Genomic DNA, 23,485 nt, shown 5'->3' on the forward strand with positions numbered 1-23,485 from the left:
CAGTACAATCAGATTACAGCCACACAGACTTCATTCACACTCCAGTGATAAGTGCAGAGGAAACACCCCAAACACACACACACACACACACACACACACGCACACACACACGTGCATATCCTCGCGCTCAGTTTTAGGCGGACACTCCTGGTGTGGAGAGGAATCACCCTTACACAGAGAGAGGATCTGGTCTCCGGTGTCCTTTTCTGTGACTTCATCGGAAACTCTGATGAACTTTAGTTTTTGGGCAGATTCCTCTCATCCCTTCAGTTTCATCACTTTCCTGTCTGTCAAACTATCCCGGAGCCTCGTGCGCGGCTGCCTCGCGCGGAGGGAGAGACGGTTAACGGTCGGTGGAGGAGCAACAGGGGGTTTCGCCGCAGAGTCGCACCGGGAACAAACTACGGCTTTTTGGACACTGCCTGCCCGCTATTGACTCAACATCTGTCCGGGACCGACTGGAACCAGTGGCTGACCCGGGAAACCTGCTGTCTGAGCGGTACAGTACCTGTTAAACGTCCGTTAACGGGGACAGTTGGTCGGTTATCAAGTTAGTAGATGGACAGAAATGATGGATGAGACATTATTGTGTCTTTTTCTAAAGTGCAGTGACCTAAATGTCCTAAACTCAGTGTTTGTGAGCATCTGGGCTGTGAGTCAGATTAAACATTGATTTTAATTGATTGATCAGAATTAACGGGATATGGTGCCAACCACAGCGGCTCATGTTGGCTTCAATAGTTCTGCTTAGTTCTTCTATAGTAGTTACATATATATAGTATATATAGTATAGACAGCAGTCATTGCGTTACTGGAAGGTAAACATTAAAATAAACCAAATCATTTTTACACTTTAACTAGAATTCTTTACTGTGAATTCTTTACAGTTCTATTAGTTTTTATTTTTTAGAGGGAAGTCTAGGTCATGGTGGTATATGCAGGCTAAATATATGTTAGCATCACGTACCCCCATTACTCTACATGTACTTCTCCAGTAGTATTAGTGGGAATTGTAATACACCATTTCTTTTGGCCTTACTAGGCATTAGTTATTATTGGCTTCCTAAGATCTGTCCAGATGTTCTGTTGCTTGGCTAACATCCTCCTGCCTCCCACCAAAAGCCAGGGGTCTAGGGGATTTCCCAATACAGGACTGGCCCTCTTAATAAGCTTATCCGGTCTTTTCCAGTCCACAGTCGAGATGCTTCTGTCCCAACAGATCACACCATAACAGATGGTTGATGCCACCACTGTGTCAAAAAAAGGTCCTGAGGAGTGTGCCCTGCACTCCTAACGACCTCAGTTTTCTCAGCAGGTAGAGCTGGCTAGCAAATACCGTCTATTATTTACACAGACTGAAATACTGAAATCACAGTCCACATGTCTAAGAGCGTCTACCAGAAATATTCTATTATATTTGGACAGACAATAGGATTTTTTGAAACAAGAGACTGAAGTCGGCAGTTAATCACCAAAATACTTGAACTTTCTTTTGGAAGCTCCTTGTCTAAATTGCCCTGCTCAAAGAGCAGGTTATCATGGCAAATCTTGAAAGCCCCACAACAAAATCAAGCTTGAACCCTTGCCTATCCTAAACCTGGTCACATATTATAGATTTCCTGAATTTAAAGTTTGTTCTGATTTAAGGTGTATTAATTATTGATTCTTGATTACTGTCTCTCTGGTGTTCTTCAGGTTGGTCTCCATTATGTGTCCCTCAGCATTCAGCATGCGTGTGCACTGCTGTCTGATCCTGGTCCTTGTCCTGGTCCATCCTGTAGTAGGATACAATCTGGATCAGGACCACAGTCTGGTGTTCAGTGGTCCCTCCAACTCTATGTTCGGGTACTCAGTCCTGCTGCACCGCCACAGAGATCACCGCTGGTCTGTATCTATACTGGATTATGATTGATCGTCTATTGATTACTTATTGCTATTGGAGCTGTGTTTATTCTTTGTTGATATGAACATTGCATCTGTTACTTGTGGTGTATATGCAGTTATGACATCATATTGTAGTTTCAGTGTGTTATATTTAATGTCAGTGGGTCTGGTTGTGATGATCTCACCAATGGTGAGTCATGACAAGTGCCAAAAGCAGCTCACCATCCTAGACAACATCATACAGGATATTACAGCATTATGATATGGAAGTTCATACTGTTGATGATGAATCTTTTCAGTTATGAACACTAACATTAAAAATAAATGACTGCTGCTGCTTCTCTCAAAGAGCTCTGGAGATCAGTACATTTAAATTCAATTAATTACAAAGTGATGCTTTATTATCTGGCATTTTAACAGAAGGACTGTGTCTGTGCATGCTAATTCCCCTGTTCTTGTCAGTGACAGAAGCTCTTTGATGCTACTACACACACATACCATTCAGACACTGAACAGATAGGAAGACTGATTCTGTCTTACCGCCTCTCTCTCTTCCCCCTCTCTCCTTCCCTCTCAGGTTGGTGGTTGGAGCTCCAGTAGCGAACCTGTCCTCCAGTGTATCAGTTCAATCTCCAGGAACTGTTTACCATTGCAACATCACTGCTGAGTCCCATTACTGTCATCCTATGCCTGCTGGTGTGTTTCTGTCTTTGTGTTTGTGTGTTAAATCTTTTCTCCAGCATTTGATTGTTCCAAAAACCTGAGAGAATCAGCCTCTGTGCATGCGCAGCTGCACTCTCCACTGAAAATAATGGCCTTCCTTTGCTCAATGCCAGAAGTTCAACAAAGTTGTGTTCAAAATGATAGTATTATGTCAAAGAACACAGTTTGTATCATAACCATAGGATGGCTGGTGCAGAGGCTCAGGAGTCAAGTACAGTATAACTAGTAGAAGAATTAATCCTGGATCAGTTTTATCCCCCAGCACAGAATAACATCATCAACATAGCAAGTTGTTGGATTGTCCAATCAAATGTGTGCATATTCCAGATAGAAAAACTTTAGAACTCATTTGCAATTTTATCACTTACCTCACAATTGTGGACACAAAGCTAAAAATTACTGTTGCAGCAGTATATGTGGTGTCTGTCAAGACCTGAAGCTTAGTTCTGTCCCTCAAATGGCAGGAAGCAACATATCCACAACAAAACAAAGCTGTTGTCTGTCTGAACACAACTAAGCATAACCAATGCTATGAAATGTTTTTTTTTATATATATATATAACTTGGGGACAGATGCTTGTCCTGAGAGTGTACAATGTTCACACAGGACAGTTTTGGTGGCACTGCATTACATGTGAAAGCTGCATGTGTTAAACAGTGGAGACACCTGAGTTGTCTGTGTGCATATGTGTAGATGTTGTGAACTGTGGAAAGACGTGTCAAGCAGAGAGTGATAACCAGTGGCTGGGAGTCAGTCTGTCCAGGCAACCAGGAGACAAAGGAGGACACGTTTTGGTAATACACACATCCATGCTCTTTCTCTAGCTCTCTTTTATACTTTATACCTAATCTTCTGCAGTTTTATCACAAGACCACACATGCCCTTTGTCTTCCATCTTTGAATAAATGCCGAAGTCACATCTTGCTTCCTTGTTCGACTTTTGTTGAAAGTACTGTAATTAGATCATTTAAATATATTTACCACTGACGAGAGTTTCTAAAATCACTTTGACACTGAACACCCAATATGACTAACAGGTTGGAGGCCAATGTTTTCTTTGTTTGCATTATGGAATGCAATTTATATTGGATGTTTAGGTACTGTTTCCACAAAAGTGTCCAAATAATGTACGGCAGCTTTATATTTCTTTATACAAGAATGGAGAATTCCCGGCTAAGTCAGTTTTAATTTCAGTTCATACTTAAATAAGACCAAGGAAAATCTAAGATTAATCATGGAAATAATCCAGCAATGTTAAAGACATGTTTGAAAGAAGCTTTAAATTTAGTGATTGAGCAAAACAGGCTCCAGCCTGCACTATTTCCTTATTGTGATGATTTCTTAAACAGTGAATTAATGTGATACTGCAGAGTTAAAATAAATACATAGCTGGACTGACAGTGTTCAGCAACACAGTCTCTGTCACTCTGGTATGGGTTATGTATATATATCTACACTGCTGTTAACTTGTGATTGTGTTGTCGATAATGAGACTGTCACATGTTGTTTGTGTGTTGATGGTGTGTATGTGTGTATGCATGCCCAGGCGTGTGCTCACCGCTGGAAGAACGTTTTCTACTCAAGGAAAGACAATCAGAACAACAAGTTGCCCAATGGAGCCTGTTTTCGTTACAGTAGTGACCTCAGACACTCCCAACCCATCATCCCCTGCTATAGAGGTACACACACATACACACACTCACACTGTTTTAGATGTTAGGTCAATTTTTTTTAAGTTGCTTTTTGTCCTTATACCTATGAGAGAATCAAATGGTTTTATCAGTGGTTTATAGTGTGTGAAAAAAGGTAATTACCTGAACCTAAAATCTAACAGTACTGCAGTGAAACAAAAGTTTGTGTTTCTCAAAGCAGATAAGTTAAAGTTTTACATCCCCATGTTCCAGAGGGCATCTAATTTAACTTAGCACAAAGACTGGTTATTGTGCTTCTGTTTTTTGTTCTCCACCAACTCTTACGGGAAGTAACTGGCGCTTCAGCAGTTAAATGCTACACTGTTCACTAGCTAGTTGCTTACTTTGCTTCTCTGCTAGCTATTTGAGCCTATCCATGTAGTTCACAATGTGTTTTATATTGTGACAATCCTATTCTTTTTACTGTTATTTGATGCAATATACTTATATTCTTATAATATTAAAATATTGTTACTTTAAACAAATTTTCACCATCCAAATGCTTAATGAGTGGAAAAATAGAGACCCATCTGCAGTTTGACATTTTGGAAAGTAAGACCATTCTCAAATGTTTGTGTGTTTGTATGAGCGAGAAACCAACAGCTGCTGATCTGCAGGAGGAAAACACTTGGGTTTTATCTTGTTTATCTTCACCTCTCAACATCTGTCTGTCTCTTGCAGACCATCAGAGGAAGTTTGGTGAGGATTATGGGTCATGTCAGGCTGGTATTTCTAACTTCCTGACAGAGGTCAGTAACACAGAGGCAGCAAACTTTTTTACAATCCTATTTATCTATCCTATTTATCTTATTTATAAGTTCAGCAGTACATAGTGTTTTTAAAAATCTGCACTTATTGTAACAAACACACTGTTCTCTTTTCTGGTTCTTTGTCATGCTCTGAAATGAATTTCTCCTATTTTTGAAAAGAGAACAAGGCCTATCCCCTTCCTGTGTCTAAAATGAAAACTCAGCTACATAAATTATGATTTAGCAATAGGTCACATGTATGATATAATATAGACATGTGAGTTACATTATATGATCGAAGCCCTGAAAAATGCATATCTCTCTCAGGATCTGATCATCATGGGGGCTCCGGGGACCTCCTATTGGACAGGTTCTGTTCTGGTCTTTAACACATCCAGCAGAGGGATGTCAGTGTATCTGGACAATGATGCTGGAACTGTTGGCTTTGGAAGCTATCTGGGTAAGTGATACACCAGCTGCTGCTGCTACAGACATAATGCGATATCTATACAGTACATACTTTGGCCAGAGCTGATATTATTGTAGCTACATACAGGTGCTGCTGAGGCCAAATAGTTACACGTGCTGCCACTAAAATGCAACAACTAACTGGCAAATAATGCACATGCTATTACTGGTACACTTGTTCTCACCAGCTGTGTGCACCTTCTCCCCGTGAGTTCACCTATGCCACGATGAAAAAAAGTCATGTGCAAGCTGCATGCACAGACACAAACAACAAGCACACAGCTACATTGCATATGCACTGGGCTGTGGAAGCTGTCTAATTGCCACTGAGCCCAAACAGTAACTATAGCCGAATGCTTCCTGATATGCTGCTTCGTTTCCTGTGTAGACGGTGTAACACCTGCATGATGGCTTGATGGAGGAGACAGTTATTTAGTCACTCTAAATGGATCAGTGATTTTCAATTACGTTTTATTTTTTATTTTTCTTACTGCTGTTAAACAGCACTGGCCGAAAAGAAATATATCAAAGAAATCGGTGTTTTCTGCCCACTCACATGCTGCATCAGGGTTTTTCTTGCAATTTTTCTTGCAATAATTCCACTACACTGTACAGTGATAGTTTCTTCTAACTTTCCTTAATAAGTACTAGGCTTACATTTCGTTTAAAAATGTCAAATGTTTTCTTCTGCCTCTTGTTGACATTATACATCCACAAGATTGTTTTGATAGTGAACTGTGCTGCAGAAGGCCGATTATTTTATATATATATATATATATATATATATATATATATTTTTTTTTTTTTTTTTTTTTTTTTTTCTGTGCAGTTTTTGTCAGGACCATCAGTCCTGCAGCCCAACTCGCTCATCTGTTTTTTTTTTTTTTTTTAGTCATATTTTTGTACTTTGGATGGTAAGGTAATTAAAAGGGACTTTAAAGTACATTCTGTTTCATAATTTCTATTGGTGAAAGGTATTTAAATTTATTTTAAATTTATCATGGTGAACCTGCAGAAACCTGAAAACTGACACAGTAAGTCAGTTTTTTTTTTTGTCTTTGCAAACAGGATGTTGACAAGATGGTGTGATCTTTGTTCTGACTCTGTTGAAAGCAAACATTTTCTGTTCTTGTGTGAAAAAAAGTTCTTTTATACAGAGATCGTGACAAATGTCATTGTGTTGACCTTACTTCAGAGCTTTTTTGATTTACGCTCATCTCAGAAAAGTTGACAAACTGTTTCTCTGTGTTCATTTGGCACAGCTGCTGGTATCCCAATACCGGGATACCCACCATCCCAGTGTATCCAGGCTGTTAGGCTGCTATCAACCATAACAGCTGCCTGTCATATCTTAACCCTGACGCAGATGAGACTAAACTAGGTTCTAACTGTATAGCATTAGAGAGCAGCATATGAGGTAAATTATGTATATCTTAAACTTGTACCTTTTCAGTACTCAAATATATCTTGCTTTCTGTCCACCTTTGCACCATTACAGGGTACTCTGTTGGAGCTGGTAACTTCCTGAGTCCTGCTAGTGTGGAGGTGGTGGGTGGAGCTCCTCAGTACAACCAGAAGGGCAAGGTAGGACATGTTTTCCTATATGAGGTGTAGATATTTTTGTAATGTCAAGACATCTTCATGTCCTGTCGATGGAGTTGTGATTTTGATTATTATTATTGTTGATGTTTTGTGTAGTGTTATGTAATGGTTGAGGTGTGTGTGTCTTGATGTGCAGGTCTTCATCTTTACAGTAGAAAACACCATGTTGCGGGTTGTCTCTGAAGTGTCTGGAAAACAGGTAAGAAAACACATAGCATTAGCCTTCTCCATCCAAACAATGGAAAAATGTACAAATACTTTGTTTGTGTATGTGTAGCTGGGATCTTACTTCGGCTCCAGCGTGTGCGTGGTGGATCTGAACGCTGACGGTCTGTCAGATCTGTTAGTTGGTGCTCCAATGGCAACAGGCATCACTAGAGAAGAGGGACGAGTCCACGTATACATCAACCAGGGGCAGGTAAACAAGCACACACTTACTATTATAGCACAAAATAGTGAATATAATAATACAGTATATATTATTAGTATATATCCTAATAATATAATGTGTACATATAAATTAGGTGGTTCTTCTGTCTGGATATGTCTCGGCCTCATCAGCATACTAATATTTTTACACAGTATGGGATATAGGTCTTCGCTGCTAAACTGCCAACAATTATTGGGACCACTCACCAGTTCTAGTGCACCCCTTCTGTTCACTACAAATGAAAATATTCTTGATAATGCAAAAGATATTTTTTCCAATGTGAACCTACTATATTTTATATAGCGTGGAATGGGCTTTTTCACAGCAGACATTCTCACTTGTCTGTTCTGGAAAAGAACAAGCTTTAATAATAACACGAACAATGGTTCTATCTTTTCATGTCCCAGTAAGTCATGAATAACAGCACCCTGAATCTGGAGCAGCTGAAGGGAATTGTGCCTTCATTAATTTATTTACATTTTTATTTTTATCTTCCTACTGAGACATGTTGGAATGTCTTTTGTGAAAAGGGCTTAGCTTACTGGAACTCTTTGTTTCCTTACAAACTGACTCTTGTCTCAGGCGAAGCTGTTGGAGGCAGAGTTTCAACTGAGTGGCGGAGATGCTTACGCTGCCCGGTTTGGAGAGACCATTGCTGACTTGGGAGATCTGGATGACGATGGTTACCATGGTAACTATTACACCTATTTAAAAATGCCAGCTTCCAGTGGTTAGTGTTAGTGTTACGTTAATGTTTAACAAATCAACATGAATGTGTAGGCACTTTTGGACCAGAGGAAGTTTTTTATAGTTATAGAGCCTTTGGAGGAAGAGCTGTTTGGTCCGAAAGTGCCTTACAACTTCCTCCAAAGGTTCTAAGAACTACGAAAAGTTTCCTCTTGTCCAAAACGTTCTAAGAACTGTTATAGTTCTCAGTTCCTGCGATGCAGACACACAAAAAAAGGGAACTTCCTCCAGTTATCTATCTATGCTATCTATCTATGGAAAATGTGCTCCTGTCTGAAAGTGCTTTAAGGGCCATAGTCATTTTTAGAAAGAGCCAGGTCAATTTAATAACTTATGCTTCTGCTCTTTTTGGTACTGCTGCTAATTGTACTGCAAATCACTGCTTCTTCTGATAGTACTAGTAACTATTGCTACTACTGCAAATACTGCTTTACTTTGGTTTTCTGTGTCACTTCAGCAGTGATAATTATGGAGGTTTAAGTGCAGCTCTTTAACTTTCTGCCCAAATCTACACACCAAGCACCACCAACAGTCACTGCTACTTCCTGATAATTAAGAAACACCACTCACACATACAGGCCCCCTCACCTTCTGTGTGTATGTGTGCATAATGTGAGGGGTGGAGTGTGTTATTAAGTTCATTAAAAGTGTAATGACAAACTGTTGCTGCTCTGTAGCTGAACCTGCCTTCTAATCAGCCCTGGCTGGATAAAAGGTTCTCTGTGTGTGTGTGTGTGTGTGTGTGTGTGTGTGTGTGTGTGTGTGTGTGTGTGTGTGTGTGTGTGTGTGTGTGTGTGTGTGTGTGTGTGTGTGTGTGTGTGTGTGTGTGTGTGTGTGTGTGTGTGTGTGTGTGTGTTCGTGTTCGTGTTCGTGTTCGTGTTCCAGGAGATCACTCTTTGTAAGAAAAAAACTGTTTAACTTTCAGACCTTCACATCTTCAAAGGACGCCAGTTAAATATTAAAGGACCAGGCTGGTGTTTTCTCATGCTTATGTACTAGTCCTGGATGCTTTCATCCTGAGGACATGAGTCCAAACCAGAAATTAGGTCTTTACATTTTGTTATTATCGGTATTTTTTTAGCCTTCTGAGTTGCATGGGTCCTCTGAATGGCAATAATATGACTATAATTTAATTATTTAATAATAATTTGACTGCTAATCAACATAAACCAATAGTTGTCTGAAAGTAAGCAATTCAATTTGTTGAGGTTTGGCTAGTGAGTTTGTGGGCGGGGAGACCAAGAGTCCCCACAAATAGAATAATATTAACATGAATGTGTTTGTAGATGTGGCGATTGGAGCCCCACAGGAAGACAACCTAAAAGGAGCTGTGTACATCTACAACGGCAGGAAGGAGGGCATCTCACCAACTCCATCTCAGGTACAAATACCAACGCCACAATCGCGGTCATACTACTACTACTAGTACATGTAGGCTAATTCATTGATTACTCATTTAGTTGAAGTGTATATACTTCTGGTTAGTTCATTTTTTTTTTTTTTTTCTTTTTTCCATGCATAATATTGTAAGTGCTTATATGATCTGTATACACATTTGAATTTGTAAAGTAACTAGTTCATATTGATGGAGATTTAAATATACATAAAGTTGAGAAGTATTAAAGTATAAATTGCCATGAAATTGAAATAAAATTTAAAGTACTTAAAATTTGCACCTAAGTACTATACTTGATTAAATCTATTTAATTACATTCTGCCACTGGTTCTGCGATATACAGCATGATGTGTGTGTGGGTGTGCGTTTTCAGAGGATTACTGGATCCACACTAGGCCATAACCTCCAGATGTTTGGCCAGTCACTGAGCTCTGGCATTGACATCGATGATAACGGCTACCAGGGTAACCTCAACTGCTACAGCTGTTGCCTATGTCATAACCTCTGCCAGATTTTATATGTCTGTTCTCATTAGATCTCCTTTTAATCTCTTTCTGTCTCTGCAGATGTGGCAGTCGGTGCATTCCTCTCAGATTCTGCTGTGGTTCTCCGGTAAAACCACACTGAACCACACTGTTCAGGAGCTAAAAATTTTTCAGCTGTAGTTTTGTGTTCTTTCATAGAAGTGTACAGAGAGAAAGCATCCCCTCTATTAACTGATTTCAAAGTTAATCTTACCTCCGGGGAAGAAAGATATTATTTGCTTTGAGGAAGAATATTTTCTAGATTCATAGTTGTAAATAAAATCTACAGTTTTCAATCATTATATTAGCAGTATCCACAGATTTTGATATGCGTGCACTTCAGCCTAGTCATCAATCTGTAAAAATTGCTTTGAATTTGTCCTTCAGAACCCGTCCAGTGATTCAGGTGAAGGCCTCTCTGGAGCTGCCTGAGCACATTGACCAGGGGGTGGCGCTGTGTCAGGAGCACAGGACTCAAACTGTCTGCTTCAATGTCACTGTCTGCTTCAGTGTCAAGTCCAGGCAGTTCAGAGGAGCTATAGGTACTGTAAAGATGTCAAATGCAAACTCCATACAGAAAGGTCCCTGACAGGTTGCGAACCCTTCTTATGTATGTCTTCTTTTCTGAGAAGTTTAAGATTGTTTGTGTCCTCTCTTCTTCAGACCTTCAGTATAATTTGACCTCTGACCTTCTCCATAAACCATCCTTCCCTCATCGTTTCTATTTCCATGGTAATGGGACATCCAATAGCACGTGGGGGCATGTGAAAGCACGGCATGGCCAGCTCACTTGTTCAAAACATTTGGTTTACCAAAGGGTAAAAAACTCACACACACAAGCAAAAAAAAAAAATACAGTGAAATATGACTGTAAATGTCAATAACTGATTGGATTAGTTGTCATGATGGTAACAGTGTTTGTGTTCCCTCTGTACGTATCTCTTTCTCCTGCAGAAAGAGGTGAAGGATATTTTTACGCCGGTCCAGTTTAATGTTTCCTACAGTCTCAGAGAAACCAACGCACACAGAACATCTAGAAAAATCTTCCCTCCATTAAAATTCATTCTACAGAAGCGCACAGGACAACAGAACACTATCACCAACCAGGTACCAACCAGTGTTAACCCTGACTACATATCAGTAAATGCTAATACCAGCCAGATGCAGATTAGTTCTAACACTAACATTTTTATAAATTCTCATTCCCTGTATAAGGATTCTCCAGAAAAGTCACTTTAAAAAATATAGGCAGTTCTCTTCAAAGGATGTGACTTACTGGCCAGATCTGTCAGTAAGCACTGTTACCACATTTACTGAGAGAGTTGCAACATTGTCTCTTATCAGAGCAAGATGCCAAACTAAGACAAATGTGATAACTAACCTCTCAGTCTCCTGTCAGAGCAGCTTCAGTGTCGAATCTGTCTGTTCACAAGTGTTTTCAAAGGAAGGAAACGGCTAATCTGATTTCAGCACCACTACACACACTGATAATGACTTCCTGCAAACCTAGATGTATTTACAGCTACACGTCATTACCCAGCAACAGTCAGCTCATCCTGTGTCCAGACCATGTCCCACTGACGCGTAAAAACAGAGTTAAGAGTAGAAATTTATAATAAACTCTTGTCTCTTTCTCTCTGCCAGACTTGGTTCACTCGTTCCTGTTCTCTGGTGAACTGTTCAACCAACATTCAGCTGTCAGCTCAACTGGTGCTGCCACAGTAAGAACACGCATGCACACAACACACATTAGAGCAGGAAGCTTTGTGTGAATCACAAGGAAAAGGAGAGAAATAGACTGAAACAAAAGCAATATTGTATTTTATACTTATAATTGAACCCATAATAATGACTTCTCCTGAATTGTGTTTTATGTAAAAGAAGATCCAGTTTTCAGTTCTTTACAGATAACATGGTGGATATTATTTCACTGACAGAGGCCAACATTATTAAGTGCTGAAAACTTCAGGGGGATTCCTATAGAACATCACATAGCAGCATTGCTTTTTCCCTTATTTTGGCTGGACCATGCTGGTGTTGTTCATGTTAGGGCTGGGTGACATAAAAAGCTATCTATCTATTTACTTGACATTTTTTGTGAAATATGATTTGCTTGAGAATGATCAATATCAATTTCATGTTTCATGTCTGTGTTTGAGTATGGAGTATTTATTTTTTGTTGTTTGTCCTCAGTGAGCAGAAGTACTTTGCTCTGGGCTCTGGGCAGACCATCATGTTGAAAACCTCACTGCTGAACTCTGGAGATGATGCATTCCTACCACGGCTGACACTGCGTTTCCCAAACATCATCCACTACATAAAAGTACTCCAGAATGTGAGTATCGGTATACATACGGCAAAAATCTGTCTTTTCCAACATGCCATGAGATTCCACCTAAATGCATGTTACAAGTAGCTTTAGAAATAATAATAATAATGAACAGTTCAATGAATTGGTTAGCTTGCTGTGGAGGTGTTCAGCCTGATAATTACTGAAAATCAACAATAACACAAATCATTCAATGTATACCCAACAAACTATCTGTGTGTGTTTACTTTTTGCAGGAGGACAATGTGGTCAATTGTGATGTCACTGAGGAAGCTAACAGCACAACAGTGGGTGTTGACTGCAGAGTTACCAGCTTCCTCCTCCCAGCCCATGCCCAGGTAAGACACAGTTCATGAAAATATTTTAGAATGCAACTAAGGCTACAGCAATGCTAGGACTGAGAATGTAGAGGACTGGAGGACTGAGAATGTAGGACTGAGAATGTAGATTTTGCAGGTATTTTTTACAGCTCAATATTATAATTCAACCTATATCTGGCATGAATTTCTGAACCAAATGTCAAAGCAATCCATTCAAAGCACAAATGTGAACCTCACCATGGTGCTAGAGTCAGATCTGGTGGTGAGCTATGAATGGCGCTATAGAATCGGAGCTAATAATGCTCCTTCACCCCTGTCTCTTTAAACACTGCCTGTATTTTAGAGATCACATGTCAAATCCAGTGTTGTCAGCAGATACTGCAGTTGTTCATTTCAGTAAATATTGCGAAAGAAGCAGAGCAGCAGTTAAGGTCACATGTGAAAGGTTATAGATTGATATGACCATAATGAATCAACTTACCTAACTAAACCAAATGAATAAGTTCTGCTAGTTTAGTTTAAATTGAAGGAGGAAGGGGACGAAACAACCTGCATCATTATTATATACTATTGGAAGTCAATGACATTTTCCTGTTTCTTGTAGTTGTATATCAACTTCCTATTGGATGTGAATCAGAGCAGCACCCCTGGTGACATCAGTATTCATGTCAATGCCAGCAGGTAAGCGCCCTCATCTCCAGATGTGAAGATAGTCCTTGAAAGTATCAAAGGCTACAGAAATCAATGTCCAAAATATTTTCATCCAGTTTAATTTCAAAGTTGCAAAACCAGACTGGTTTGATTGATCCATTTTTATTGAACTAAACCTTCAACAAAAACTTGGATTGGGTTTTTTTTGCAGCTCAGAATGTGTTAATATATTAAAGCTGGTTTCTCTTCAGTGATAACTATGAAAGGGAGGAGTATCTCCATGACAACGCCATCAGTCTCCTTCTTCCTCTGAAATATGGAGTGGATGTCAACATCCATGGGTGAGTCAGCATATGTTACTTTCTTTCCAAAAGTAAAATAATAAGTCATTCATGTTTTCAACAGATATCCTATTATATATGAAAAAAGAAATAAGAACACACATGACACACACCATATATATTGAATATGGCTGTTGAGGCTGCAGCTAAAACTCTGCTGAGTCAGTCCTGGCTGACTGCCTGTCTGTCTGTCTGTCTGTCTGCAGTTTTGTGACTCCAACCTCTTTTATATTTGGAGATGAAGACTCGTCTCCAGTTGACTGCTTCACTGAAAGATTCAATTACACATACAAGGTAAACATCAGTCTGGTTCAGGATTGTCCTGCTCCCAAATGTGGGGGAGGCACAATTTGTTTGTCTGAAGGGGGCTCACATACCTGTTGTTCTGTTTGTCTGCAGGTGATAAACCTGGGTCCCAGCAGGTCATTAGACACTGTGGTTGACATCGCATTACCAAAAATCCTCACACCTTACCAACACAGACTGCTGCAGGTGGTTGACTGGCAGGTACGTCTAATATACTGTAGCAGTAGCATCAGTGGTAACAGATAAAGACAGGGAGCAGTCAGTGTAAATCTGTTAGTAGTATCTGTGTGGTTTCTCACAGGTTTCTGAAAATATTTTTTTTTTGCTGCAGTTTGAGTTTACCACATGCTGCCATCTTTGTCAGTTACTGGAGCCACAGGGTAAAAAATGGCTGGAGCTGAGGTGGGAAGAACAACCAGCAAAAACCATGGTTGAGTGTGATAGATAGACTGAGACACTAAATACTGCAAATATGTCCCTAAATAATGGAATAGTTCTCAGGCTCTCTCCCACATAATGGGCTGATGTTAGGCACCCAGCCTTGGGATTCACACGGATGTTGGATTTGTGGCAGTTTGTTTGAGAAGCATTGAACACTCACCCATGGTGGTTGCTGATTGGGTCACGGTAGCAGTGATGGTTGAAGTAGAAGTTGTAGTAGTAGTGGTAATAGTAGCAGTCATATTAGTATTAATAGTGGTTGTGGTAAATGAACCATCCATGCTAGGACAGTGTGTATATAGTAGTAATATTAATTAGATTATTTCTTGCTCTTTGCAGTCATCTCATGGTGTGTGTTCGATCAGTGACACGACTGTTTCAGTCACTGAAGACTGTAATGTCCCTCAAGCTTCCTTTATCAAGCAAATCATCTTCTTTTTCTCCTTCACCTCCACTCGGAGAATGGTACACACACACACACACACACACATACACACATGTTCAAGTAAGGCTGTACAAAATTTCTAATGTAATAATCAAAACGTTTAAGCTATTTCAGTGAAGAGTCCAATATTGTCATCAGGTTTCAGTGTAAAAACAGCAGTGGTTTTCTTTGTATGTGTGTGTGCAGTTTTGTGGCCGTGGCGATGAACTGTGTGAGCGGTTGGTGTGTCGGCTGGGGAACCTGGAGGCAGGGAGAGATGCCACCATCCAACTGGAGATCAGACTGAACCCTGCTGTACTACTGCAAGCTCCGGTAACACACACACACACACAGACCCACACATTATTGTTTCAGTCAGATGGAGTTGTCTGATATGGAGTTACTACTTAAATCAATACAACTGTCACATTCATTCACTCTTTATATATGTAGCTGCAACTAAAAGTCTTATTTTAAGTCCATTTGTTGTGTACTGTGTGATTATTGGACTGAGTGCTGCCAAAATATAGGTGAACAACAAACAGTATCTGACTGCAGCCTGTGAAACAAGGACTGCTGCTCTGTTAATGTGATGATCTTGCATGGAGGTGTGAAACTGCTTCAGAGATTAAAATAATGCCTTAGCTGATGAACTTAACACCTCCTGCAGAAGCTTTAAATTGGCAACCACAATTAGTTTAGAAACTTTAGGAAGTTTCAGTTCACTTAAAAATATTTTCCCCCAAAGGGGAAATTGAGGCCAGCAATTTTTCAAACAAATAAAAATCACATGCACATTAAAACAACTAAAAAGCAATTATGATTTTTTTTAGAAAAAAGGAGCTATAAGATTCTTTTAAGTATAATTTTAATAAATTATTAAAATTAAAAAGGGTATGTGAGATTATTTCTGGTTGTATAATTTGTTTTAACCTCTTTACTTGTGTTGCAGCACAGAGTTACAAGGTCTTATAGAGTGAATCTAATCATCAAATTAAAACAGGCTCTTTCAGGGGGTCAATTTTACATAAAATGTGATCAGGGTGTTTATTCATACAAGACATGTAAGGAGGTTGTTTTGCATTTAGAGAAACCTGGTGTGTGTCTGCATCTCTTTGTCTCAGGGTCGTCATACTATCATGATACTGGAGAGCACAGCAATGATGTCATCTCCCAGAGAAGACCATCACACCGTACTCATCCAAGAACAACCTGTAGCACAGGTAAAGGCCTGCAGCCAATCACAACCAACAGCTTATCAGAACCAACAACACTGGAGAGCCAGACTGGACCATATCTGGAACTACAGTAGCTGTACTGTACCAGGAATTTAAAAGAATGACTTTTACTTGTGAGAGTATTTTTATATGAACATTGTTTCACTAAATTAAGGGATCTATGTGGGCCTCTCTCCATATGCTGTTCCTCCACCGCTGGTAATTAGCATTGCCAAAGACTTATTGGAGCTAAAGTGGTGCAGTATTTAAAAAGGTGATGTGATTGTAGTACCCTTGAGATTTTACTAATAATCATATGGCGTCTGGTACATTTCTAGGTGTTGGTGGAAGCTCTGTTCACTCAGAAACCCTCAACAACAGTGAAGGTCTTCATCATCGTTGTCAGTTTAGTTTTGGGTCTGATGATCCTGGCTGCTCTCATCTGGTGTCTGTGGAAGGTAAATCATCTCTGAAGAAATATCTTTGATTTGATAATATTAAATTGTTGAACAGTGCACTCCTTAATGCTCTCTGAACAACTAACACTTTAACAGTTGTCTCTAAATTACTATAGCTCAAATGTTGTCATGTCCACCTTTACTGATGATACTGAACATGCTGTATCAGATGAATTCTGATATTAACCATGCACAAATCTGAACAGATTTGCTTTACTTTTGGAGCAAATCGAACTTACTTGATAAACCACCATACATTGCAACATAATGTACTGATACCCTGAAGTATGTGGCAATGTTTAAATGAAGTTGTACATTATAATATACTGATAAACAACAGTACAACTGATAAACTATCTTTATATTTTTGCTATATACGGTGCTGATAATTTATATATATGTGTAAACAGCACAATGTCACAAGATGACAGATATGCTAGCAAAACCATCCTACTTTTTTGACTCTCTGTCCACTCTGTCTTTCAGGCTGGTTTCTTTAAGAGGAACTTCCACAAAAATGATAAAAGAGACAGCTGGGACTACGTTCCTAAAAATGAGAGCACTTCCTAATCCTGACTACAGCCTCTGACTAAAAGGTGGAGTTCACATCTCACCTCCTTTTATTGAGACATACAGCAAGTGCTGATGGACGGTGAAAATCATCAGCTGATGCAGTCTGTCCTGTGTCAGAGGTTTGAAGTCAGCCCAGCTGGATTCAACACAGACCTGTGAGTGTGGCAAATGGTAACATGTCTCAAGTGAACACCTCCTCAACACACTTGAATCAGCCTGTAACCTTTCAAACTATTTACCTGATGTGCCTTCACAAATTGTAAGAGACTGAAGCGATGGATGGATGGAGTATTAATACAAATGCAGGTGAACCTCTAAAAATCAAATCTAGACCAATTAGAAGGCCTTAGGTCTTCCTGGAATCATCGCCCTGTTGACCAGATGACCTCCATTTTGACTTTTTCTAAGAGGAAGTGGCTTTTGTAGACCTTTGATCTCAGAGGGTTGAAACCTCTGGAAAACCTCCCCTTGGTCTGTGCATATTTTTTCTGCATTTTTATTCACCTGCTCACCAACACTTGCACTGGTGAGACAGAGCAGACACACACATTGTGTGTCCCATTTAATGGCAAACTGAAGAAGTTCAGTGATGGCAGCCCAGATGTAGTGGTACATCACTGTAGATACAGGTGGAGATGCTGGGAAATGGGTGTAGAAAAGTCTCCAAGGTTGTTAATGCACAATATTACTGTGGTTTGTCCTTTGGCCTGTTTTTACTCTGGGATTGCTTTGAGTTTTGTTTATTATTCCTGAGCAAGTAAAGATGATTGTGATAATGACAATTTTAGAATAAGAAATTAAGTTGCAAATATAACTGATTCTGAAAGTATTTTTATTGTATATTTTTAAACTGTAGTTCCTGATTCCACTGGTATTTCCCTAATCTACAAAACAAATCATAATCATAATCTTGAAATAACAGTTTCACATTGGCTCGTGATGATGACAGACCTTAACTGACTTCTGGATCATAATTAGCAGAATGTAAAGCACCCACTGTGTCAACAAGCTTCCAGGCAAACGTTACCAGAACATATGGAGGAGTTTTACTGTGACACATTCTGGTCTGACCCGGCCTTAAAACAGTCTGACTTCACTTCACTTCACTCGCTTCAATTTTTTCTGATCTGCTGTTTGTTCGTGTAGCCTGCTGTGCAGCTGCTCACCTCCACTCTGAGGAAACAGTTCAGGGAAATGTAACAGAAAAACAGGAAACTGTTTTGGTGCATGCAGGAAAAAGTGAGAACAATGTACTTCTGGGCTGAGCCACGTGAACACGGCTGAGGGAAGGATGACCGCCTGTGTGTGCTTCTCCTCCACAACCCTCCTAGGGACAAATATCATGTGACAAGTATGGCATGAATGGTTTCTGCTGTTTAGACATCAGTGAGATAGTTTTTCCATCCCATATAAATGCTCTTCCTGTGTGAGTTATAGAATAATTACAATAAGACATTTTATTTATAGAGTGCTTTTAGTTGTAAAAGATGTCACTGGTTGGGTGACAAACAGCAACATGTTGAGCCACAGGGTTGAATAATGGAAGATTACTTGAAAAATGACAGTGTTAAAAAAGTTTTTAAGGTGTTAAAAGCATTCAGAGGCATTGTTTTAACTGTGTGTATTCTGTGAATGCAGACATTTAAAACAGCTGCTACCCTCCCTTTTGCTTATCTCTTTTTTACAAATGCACATCACAGAGATTTTTTTAAAAATATTTTAATACTTCAGTTTGTTTGTATGAAGTTGTTCTGCACTGGAGTCTGACTGCTTTTATCAACATTTTCTATTAAAATCAAAGATTTTCTATTTAAAACAGCTACAGTTTGTACTGTATTTTTTTTTTCTCCTGATGTTAAAAATCTGCATTTTCTCAAAAAAACTTTTCCAAAGCATTTACATAAAAAGCAACAGCTCTATTATAATCAAATATGAAACTTGTACAGTCTTTGGACACATTGACCTCATCTAGAGTGGTTCTGGTTTGTGTTGCAGCACATTATCTGTACAGAAAACTGCTTGACTTATCAACGTGCAGGCACTATTAAAACAATAATACACTAAGGAACAAAAAAATGTACTGCAGGTAAGTCTTCATTTGTTTACAGGGTTGGGTTTAGAAAAGTATATTGAGCTCACATTTATGTTTGAATGCAAACTAAATTAATCGTGTATTTTTATATTTCATTTGAGCAAACATATTTATTTTATTCATGTTTATATAATTATTCATTACAAATTGTTACATTAAGTTCATATCTTAAATGCTGATGCATAACTAAAAGCTGGTGGAGAAAAAATGAGTTTAATTTGTAATAAAAATATGCAGATTTTGTTAAAGTCAAGTTGTCTGACATGAGCTGGTAATAAAAATAAAATGTAAACATTCATTTGAATAAAAAACATGTTATCAGTCATAAAACTTATAATCTTAATTTATCATAAAGCACTGGAATTAACAATAGCTTATAGGCTTTTTAAAGCTGCAGAAATCAGTCAGTTAAAATCAATGTATGGAGGCACAATGCTCCAATGCTACTTTTGTGTCTTTTTGCATTAGTTCATGTTCCACAGAGTAATGACCTCCAGCGGATGTTGCTGAGTCATTGTGGTTACCATGGTGACATTTCTTGGTCCCGACCACACAGGCGGATGGAGCGTCCTCTGCTGGACTCAGATGCAGCTGCACGAGACAGTCGACTCAGCCTCCTGCACCTCCTCCCCGTACAGAGTGATGAGCTGTGAGTGGACCCTGAATGCACCACAGAGAATTATGTTCAGCAGAAAGGTTGGATACAAGCGTTTGGCCTGATTTATCATTTTCATGCTCAGTATATAAAATGATGGAAAACTAAAGTAATGTCACGATAATGTTCAACTCATCTAAACCATAAAAAGACCAAAAATCTTGGTTCACTCTGATGGTTATCTGTCTCTCCATTTTTGCACATTTTCAAAATATCTGAGGGCAGCAACACCTCCAGTTTGTAGTGAATGTTTTGTGCAAGAACATAACCGCAGTGACACCACATATTCTCCCAGACATGACAAATCTTCGCCAGAGCTGAGCCTCACCGACCATGATAAACCCATCGTTGTGTAAAATCAATGTCTATGTACTACCTGAACTAAATACACCATTTTCATACCCTTTTCACTTTCATTATTCTCTTGTTCAGTTTATCAACATTATAGTTAGCAGATGAATCAGTAGTTAATTTAATGATTAATTGTAGCCCTTTTTAACTTGGTATAATGACACAGTGTAAATAACTATATTTTTGATATTTATGAGGACTGTTTTCTGTCTCATACCTGATGAGCACCTCGTTAGCAATCTCCACCAGCTCTCCATCGATGTTCCAAGGGAAGGCAGCTCCCTCTGATTGGATGATGGGTGTGGTTTTGGAGTCTCCCTCCTCCTCGCTGTCCTCAGACCAGCCAATCAGCGACCGGGGGCGGATCTTTACCGCAGACACAGTGTGTGTCTCCACAAAGGAAAAGCTGAACTGAAGACAGACAGACAGACAGACAGGTGGATCAGGACTGACGGTGTGTGTGCGTGTGCCAAAGGTCAGATAAGTGTGTCAGAAAATCTTGGTAAGCAGCTTTTCAATCTGCAGCAGGGACAGAGGTTCTTCCTGTTTAGTGCCCTCTGTTGTCTCTAATGAAACACATGACGCTCCAACAGGGGGCAGCAAAGACCAACAGACAGGACAGAGACAGTCTTGTCTGTCCTTCCACTCCACTATTTTTCTGGGATATATAACATTGTACTTTTTTACTCCACTACAAAACATTCATAAAAAATGAAGATTCTAAACCCAGTCTTAAGAGAAATGTTTAAAATATGACGCATTGTAAAAGTTATTGCATTTAGCCTCTCAGAAATATGTAAAGTTTGAGCTTGATTGAGTAATGACTTGAATTAGTTGATTGGTCAATTATCACAAATTAATCAGCAACAATTTTATCTGATTAAGTTCATTTGTATGCAAATAGGAACATTTCTTCCACTACTATGGTCAGGTGTACCCATGACCACTGCAGCACTTTCAGACAGGTGAAGGTCCACAGTCGGACTCAAACTGGGGTTGTCATGGTTACACATCGCCTGATTCCCCAGGACGACTTGTCGTCCTATCTGATGTTGAGCTGAGGCTGAAAGGATGTAGGTCAGTGAGTAAACAGCCTGTTTACAGGACAGTTAACGCCACACTGTATATTTAGTAATTGGGTTAGTGTGCAGTCTGATAGGCCAGACCAGGATGAACCAGCTAATCTACTCACTAAATAGTTTGTTTTTCATTTGCTCTGTGAGAGGAGGAGCCTGATATAAGAGTGTACCCATTGATATAAGGATTCAGATATTTCTGTTGAGTAGTAAAAGTAAAAATACTTATAATCATGGATTACAGTTTTACTTAAATACAAAAGTTTTAGCATAAAAATATTCTCCAACCACCGAAAGTGTTAATTGTATATCTTAATCTGAATCTGTTAAATTAATCTATCTGTTTGTTAGCGAGTAGTGTCTTTTTCTCCCCTATAATCAACATTGTCAGAGCAGTAAAAGAGAAAAAACTGTGAAGTTGTGGAGCAGACAGCTATGTCCTGTTTTCTGATACATCGTTATAATAAAAAAATGATACAACACAGCTACTTTAAGGATCTCCCAGTTTGACTGACAGCTGCTCTCACCTGTCCACTGGAGCTGCTGTATCTCTTCAGGTGTTTGATGAACTCTGACCTGGAAGTGTTTCTTACTGTGATCAACTCTGCGCTGCCATTTGCCAAACTGTCATAAACAGCAAGGGCAGGAGAACGATCAGTCGCAGAAACATGATGAAACAACGCAGAGGAGCTGGTCAACATACAGCCGTGTACCTGGTGTTGGGTGCCAGCCCTTGAGGCACATGTGGACTCAGACAGGGGATGGACATGATGCTGATACTCAGGTACAGGCCCTGATTGGTCATCCAGGACTCTTCCCCTTCTGCATCAACCAGTCATAGAAAGATGAACAGTAAATCAATCTATTGACAGATGGAAATCTTTCCCATTATAGACATACAAATAACTGTCTTACCTGACTCTGGGCTCTCGTCCTGGTCCTGGTCCTGATCTCTGAAAAAGAGGAGATCACTTTGTTTTAAATGCAACAAACAGTAATGTTTATTTTAAAGGGAATTTATGTCACACTGACAATAATGTCTCTGTTATTAAATCAAATATTAACATTTTGTTGTTAGACGATAATTAGAGACTGATTGAACCAGTTATAAACCACAGTGATATAAACAAAGGTACAGAGTTGAAGGAGGTAGATGCATCTGTGGTCCATGAGAAACAACTATAGAAATGTATAATTAACAGGATGAACTGTCTCGGTGGCCATTCAAACTGCACACACTGTTTAGATGAATTAAACAAAATGTGAAAGCATGTTAATAATGAACTTTCGAGGAGCTGACAGGCAAATTTTCTTTCTTTTGGACATAATCAGACTACCTTTTGCTGTTGTTTCCATTCCTTATTCTAAGCTAAGCTAACTGGCTGCTGAGCTGAGCTGGGAGACCTGCACATGGGGGGATTTCTCCAAGCGGAAATAACGTCAGTCTTCAGATGACCTTAACCTGACTGTTTCTTACCGATGTTCGAGCAGATTTTTGGTCAACTTCTTTGTTGGTAGGAAAGACAGCTGACAGTCCTCTGGTCTGACAGAGCAAGAAATGTTTTTAAAAAATTACTTTGTCTCAATAAATATTACAAGACATATTTTTAAAAGTTTACTTTAAAGTCTCAATAAATATTACAAGAAATTTTTAAAAAATACTTTAAAGTCTCAATAAATATTACAGTAATTGCCATGAAAATATGTACACATATATATGTTTTCCATATTCAAATATATGTAATTCAATTATAATCATTTTTTCACCTCAGTTTTGCCAGTGTCTTCACCAGAGCGTAGTCTCGTCGCCGTGACGAAGGCATCCACCTCTTCCTTTCTGCCCGTGCTAAGCTTTGCCCGCCAAATCCAAACATGGCAGAGAAGCCGAAACGCACTAACTGACCGCGAGACACAAAGCTGCACATGTCCACCTGCTGCAAATGACCTGCGGACAGAGAGAAACAGGTAAAATACTGATGTCTGAAAAAACTTCTGTTTGATGATGAATATTTATTAGAAAAAATTAGGACCTTCTA

The 23,485-nt window shown here is 39.3% G+C and overlaps 2 protein-coding genes and 1 long non-coding RNA gene across 4 annotated transcripts in view; 2 read left to right on the plus strand and 1 right to left on the minus strand.

Annotated features, from left to right (window-relative positions):
* itga4 (integrin alpha 4) lies at positions 1-19,093 on the plus strand. Its single transcript, XM_026294879.1, has 29 exons — positions 1-499; positions 1,696-1,884; positions 2,462-2,580; positions 3,302-3,402; positions 4,155-4,287; positions 4,981-5,048; positions 5,376-5,508; positions 7,015-7,100; positions 7,255-7,317; positions 7,396-7,536; positions 8,131-8,239; positions 9,582-9,676; positions 10,065-10,155; positions 10,258-10,303; positions 10,603-10,757; positions 10,879-11,033; positions 11,170-11,322; positions 11,860-11,936; positions 12,409-12,550; positions 12,781-12,882; positions 13,469-13,545; positions 13,767-13,856; positions 14,063-14,150; positions 14,256-14,363; positions 14,943-15,068; positions 15,235-15,360; positions 16,152-16,250; positions 16,583-16,702; positions 17,189-19,093. The coding sequence occupies exons 2-29, from the start codon at positions 1,709-1,711 to the stop codon at positions 17,270-17,272; spliced, it is 3,063 nt and encodes a 1,020-aa protein (XP_026150664.1). The 5' UTR covers positions 1-499; positions 1,696-1,708; the 3' UTR covers positions 17,273-19,093.
* Positions 19,023-23,485, minus strand: part of cerkl (CERK like autophagy regulator) — a 22,962-nt gene continuing 18,499 nt past the window's right edge. The window contains exons 9-15 of the mRNA XM_026294880.2: positions 23,217-23,394; positions 22,927-22,992; positions 22,365-22,402; positions 22,163-22,271; positions 21,977-22,073; positions 20,591-20,784; positions 19,023-20,027 (exon numbers count right to left, since the gene is read on the minus strand). Of these exons, the coding sequence (XP_026150665.1) occupies positions 19,949-20,027; positions 20,591-20,784; positions 21,977-22,073; positions 22,163-22,271; positions 22,365-22,402; positions 22,927-22,992; positions 23,217-23,394 (761 nt within the window). The 3' untranslated portion in view covers positions 19,023-19,948. The remainder of the gene's footprint in view (positions 20,028-20,590; positions 20,785-21,976; positions 22,074-22,162; positions 22,272-22,364; positions 22,403-22,926; positions 22,993-23,216; positions 23,395-23,485) is intronic.
* The window catches only part of LOC117152793 (uncharacterized), a 7,011-nt gene continuing 4,308 nt past the window's right edge, over positions 20,783-23,485 (plus strand). For both annotated transcript variants that reach the window (XR_004463355.1, XR_004463356.1), the window contains exons 1-3: positions 20,783-22,233; positions 22,819-22,963; positions 23,222-23,414. This is a non-coding gene — a long non-coding RNA (uncharacterized LOC117152793). The remainder of the gene's footprint in view (positions 22,234-22,818; positions 22,964-23,221; positions 23,415-23,485) is intronic.

This window comes from Mastacembelus armatus, chromosome 21, assembly GCF_900324485.2.
Source record: "Mastacembelus armatus chromosome 21, fMasArm1.2, whole genome shotgun sequence".
Classification (NCBI taxonomy): domain Eukaryota; kingdom Metazoa; phylum Chordata; class Actinopteri; order Synbranchiformes; family Mastacembelidae; genus Mastacembelus; species Mastacembelus armatus.

Excerpts from the sequence above, each read along its gene's own strand:
- itga4 (XM_026294879.1), top strand. The coding sequence starts at position 1,709 with ATGTGTCCCTCAGCATTCAGCATGCGTGTGCACTGCTGTCTGATCCTG. Across the intron at positions 7,318-7,395 it reads CTGAAGTGTCTGGAAAACAG|CTGGGATCTTACTTCGGCTC; the intron begins GTAAGAAAACAC and ends GTGTATGTGTAG. Across the intron at positions 12,883-13,468 it reads TCCTCCCAGCCCATGCCCAG|TTGTATATCAACTTCCTATT; the intron begins GTAAGACACAGT and ends TGTTTCTTGTAG.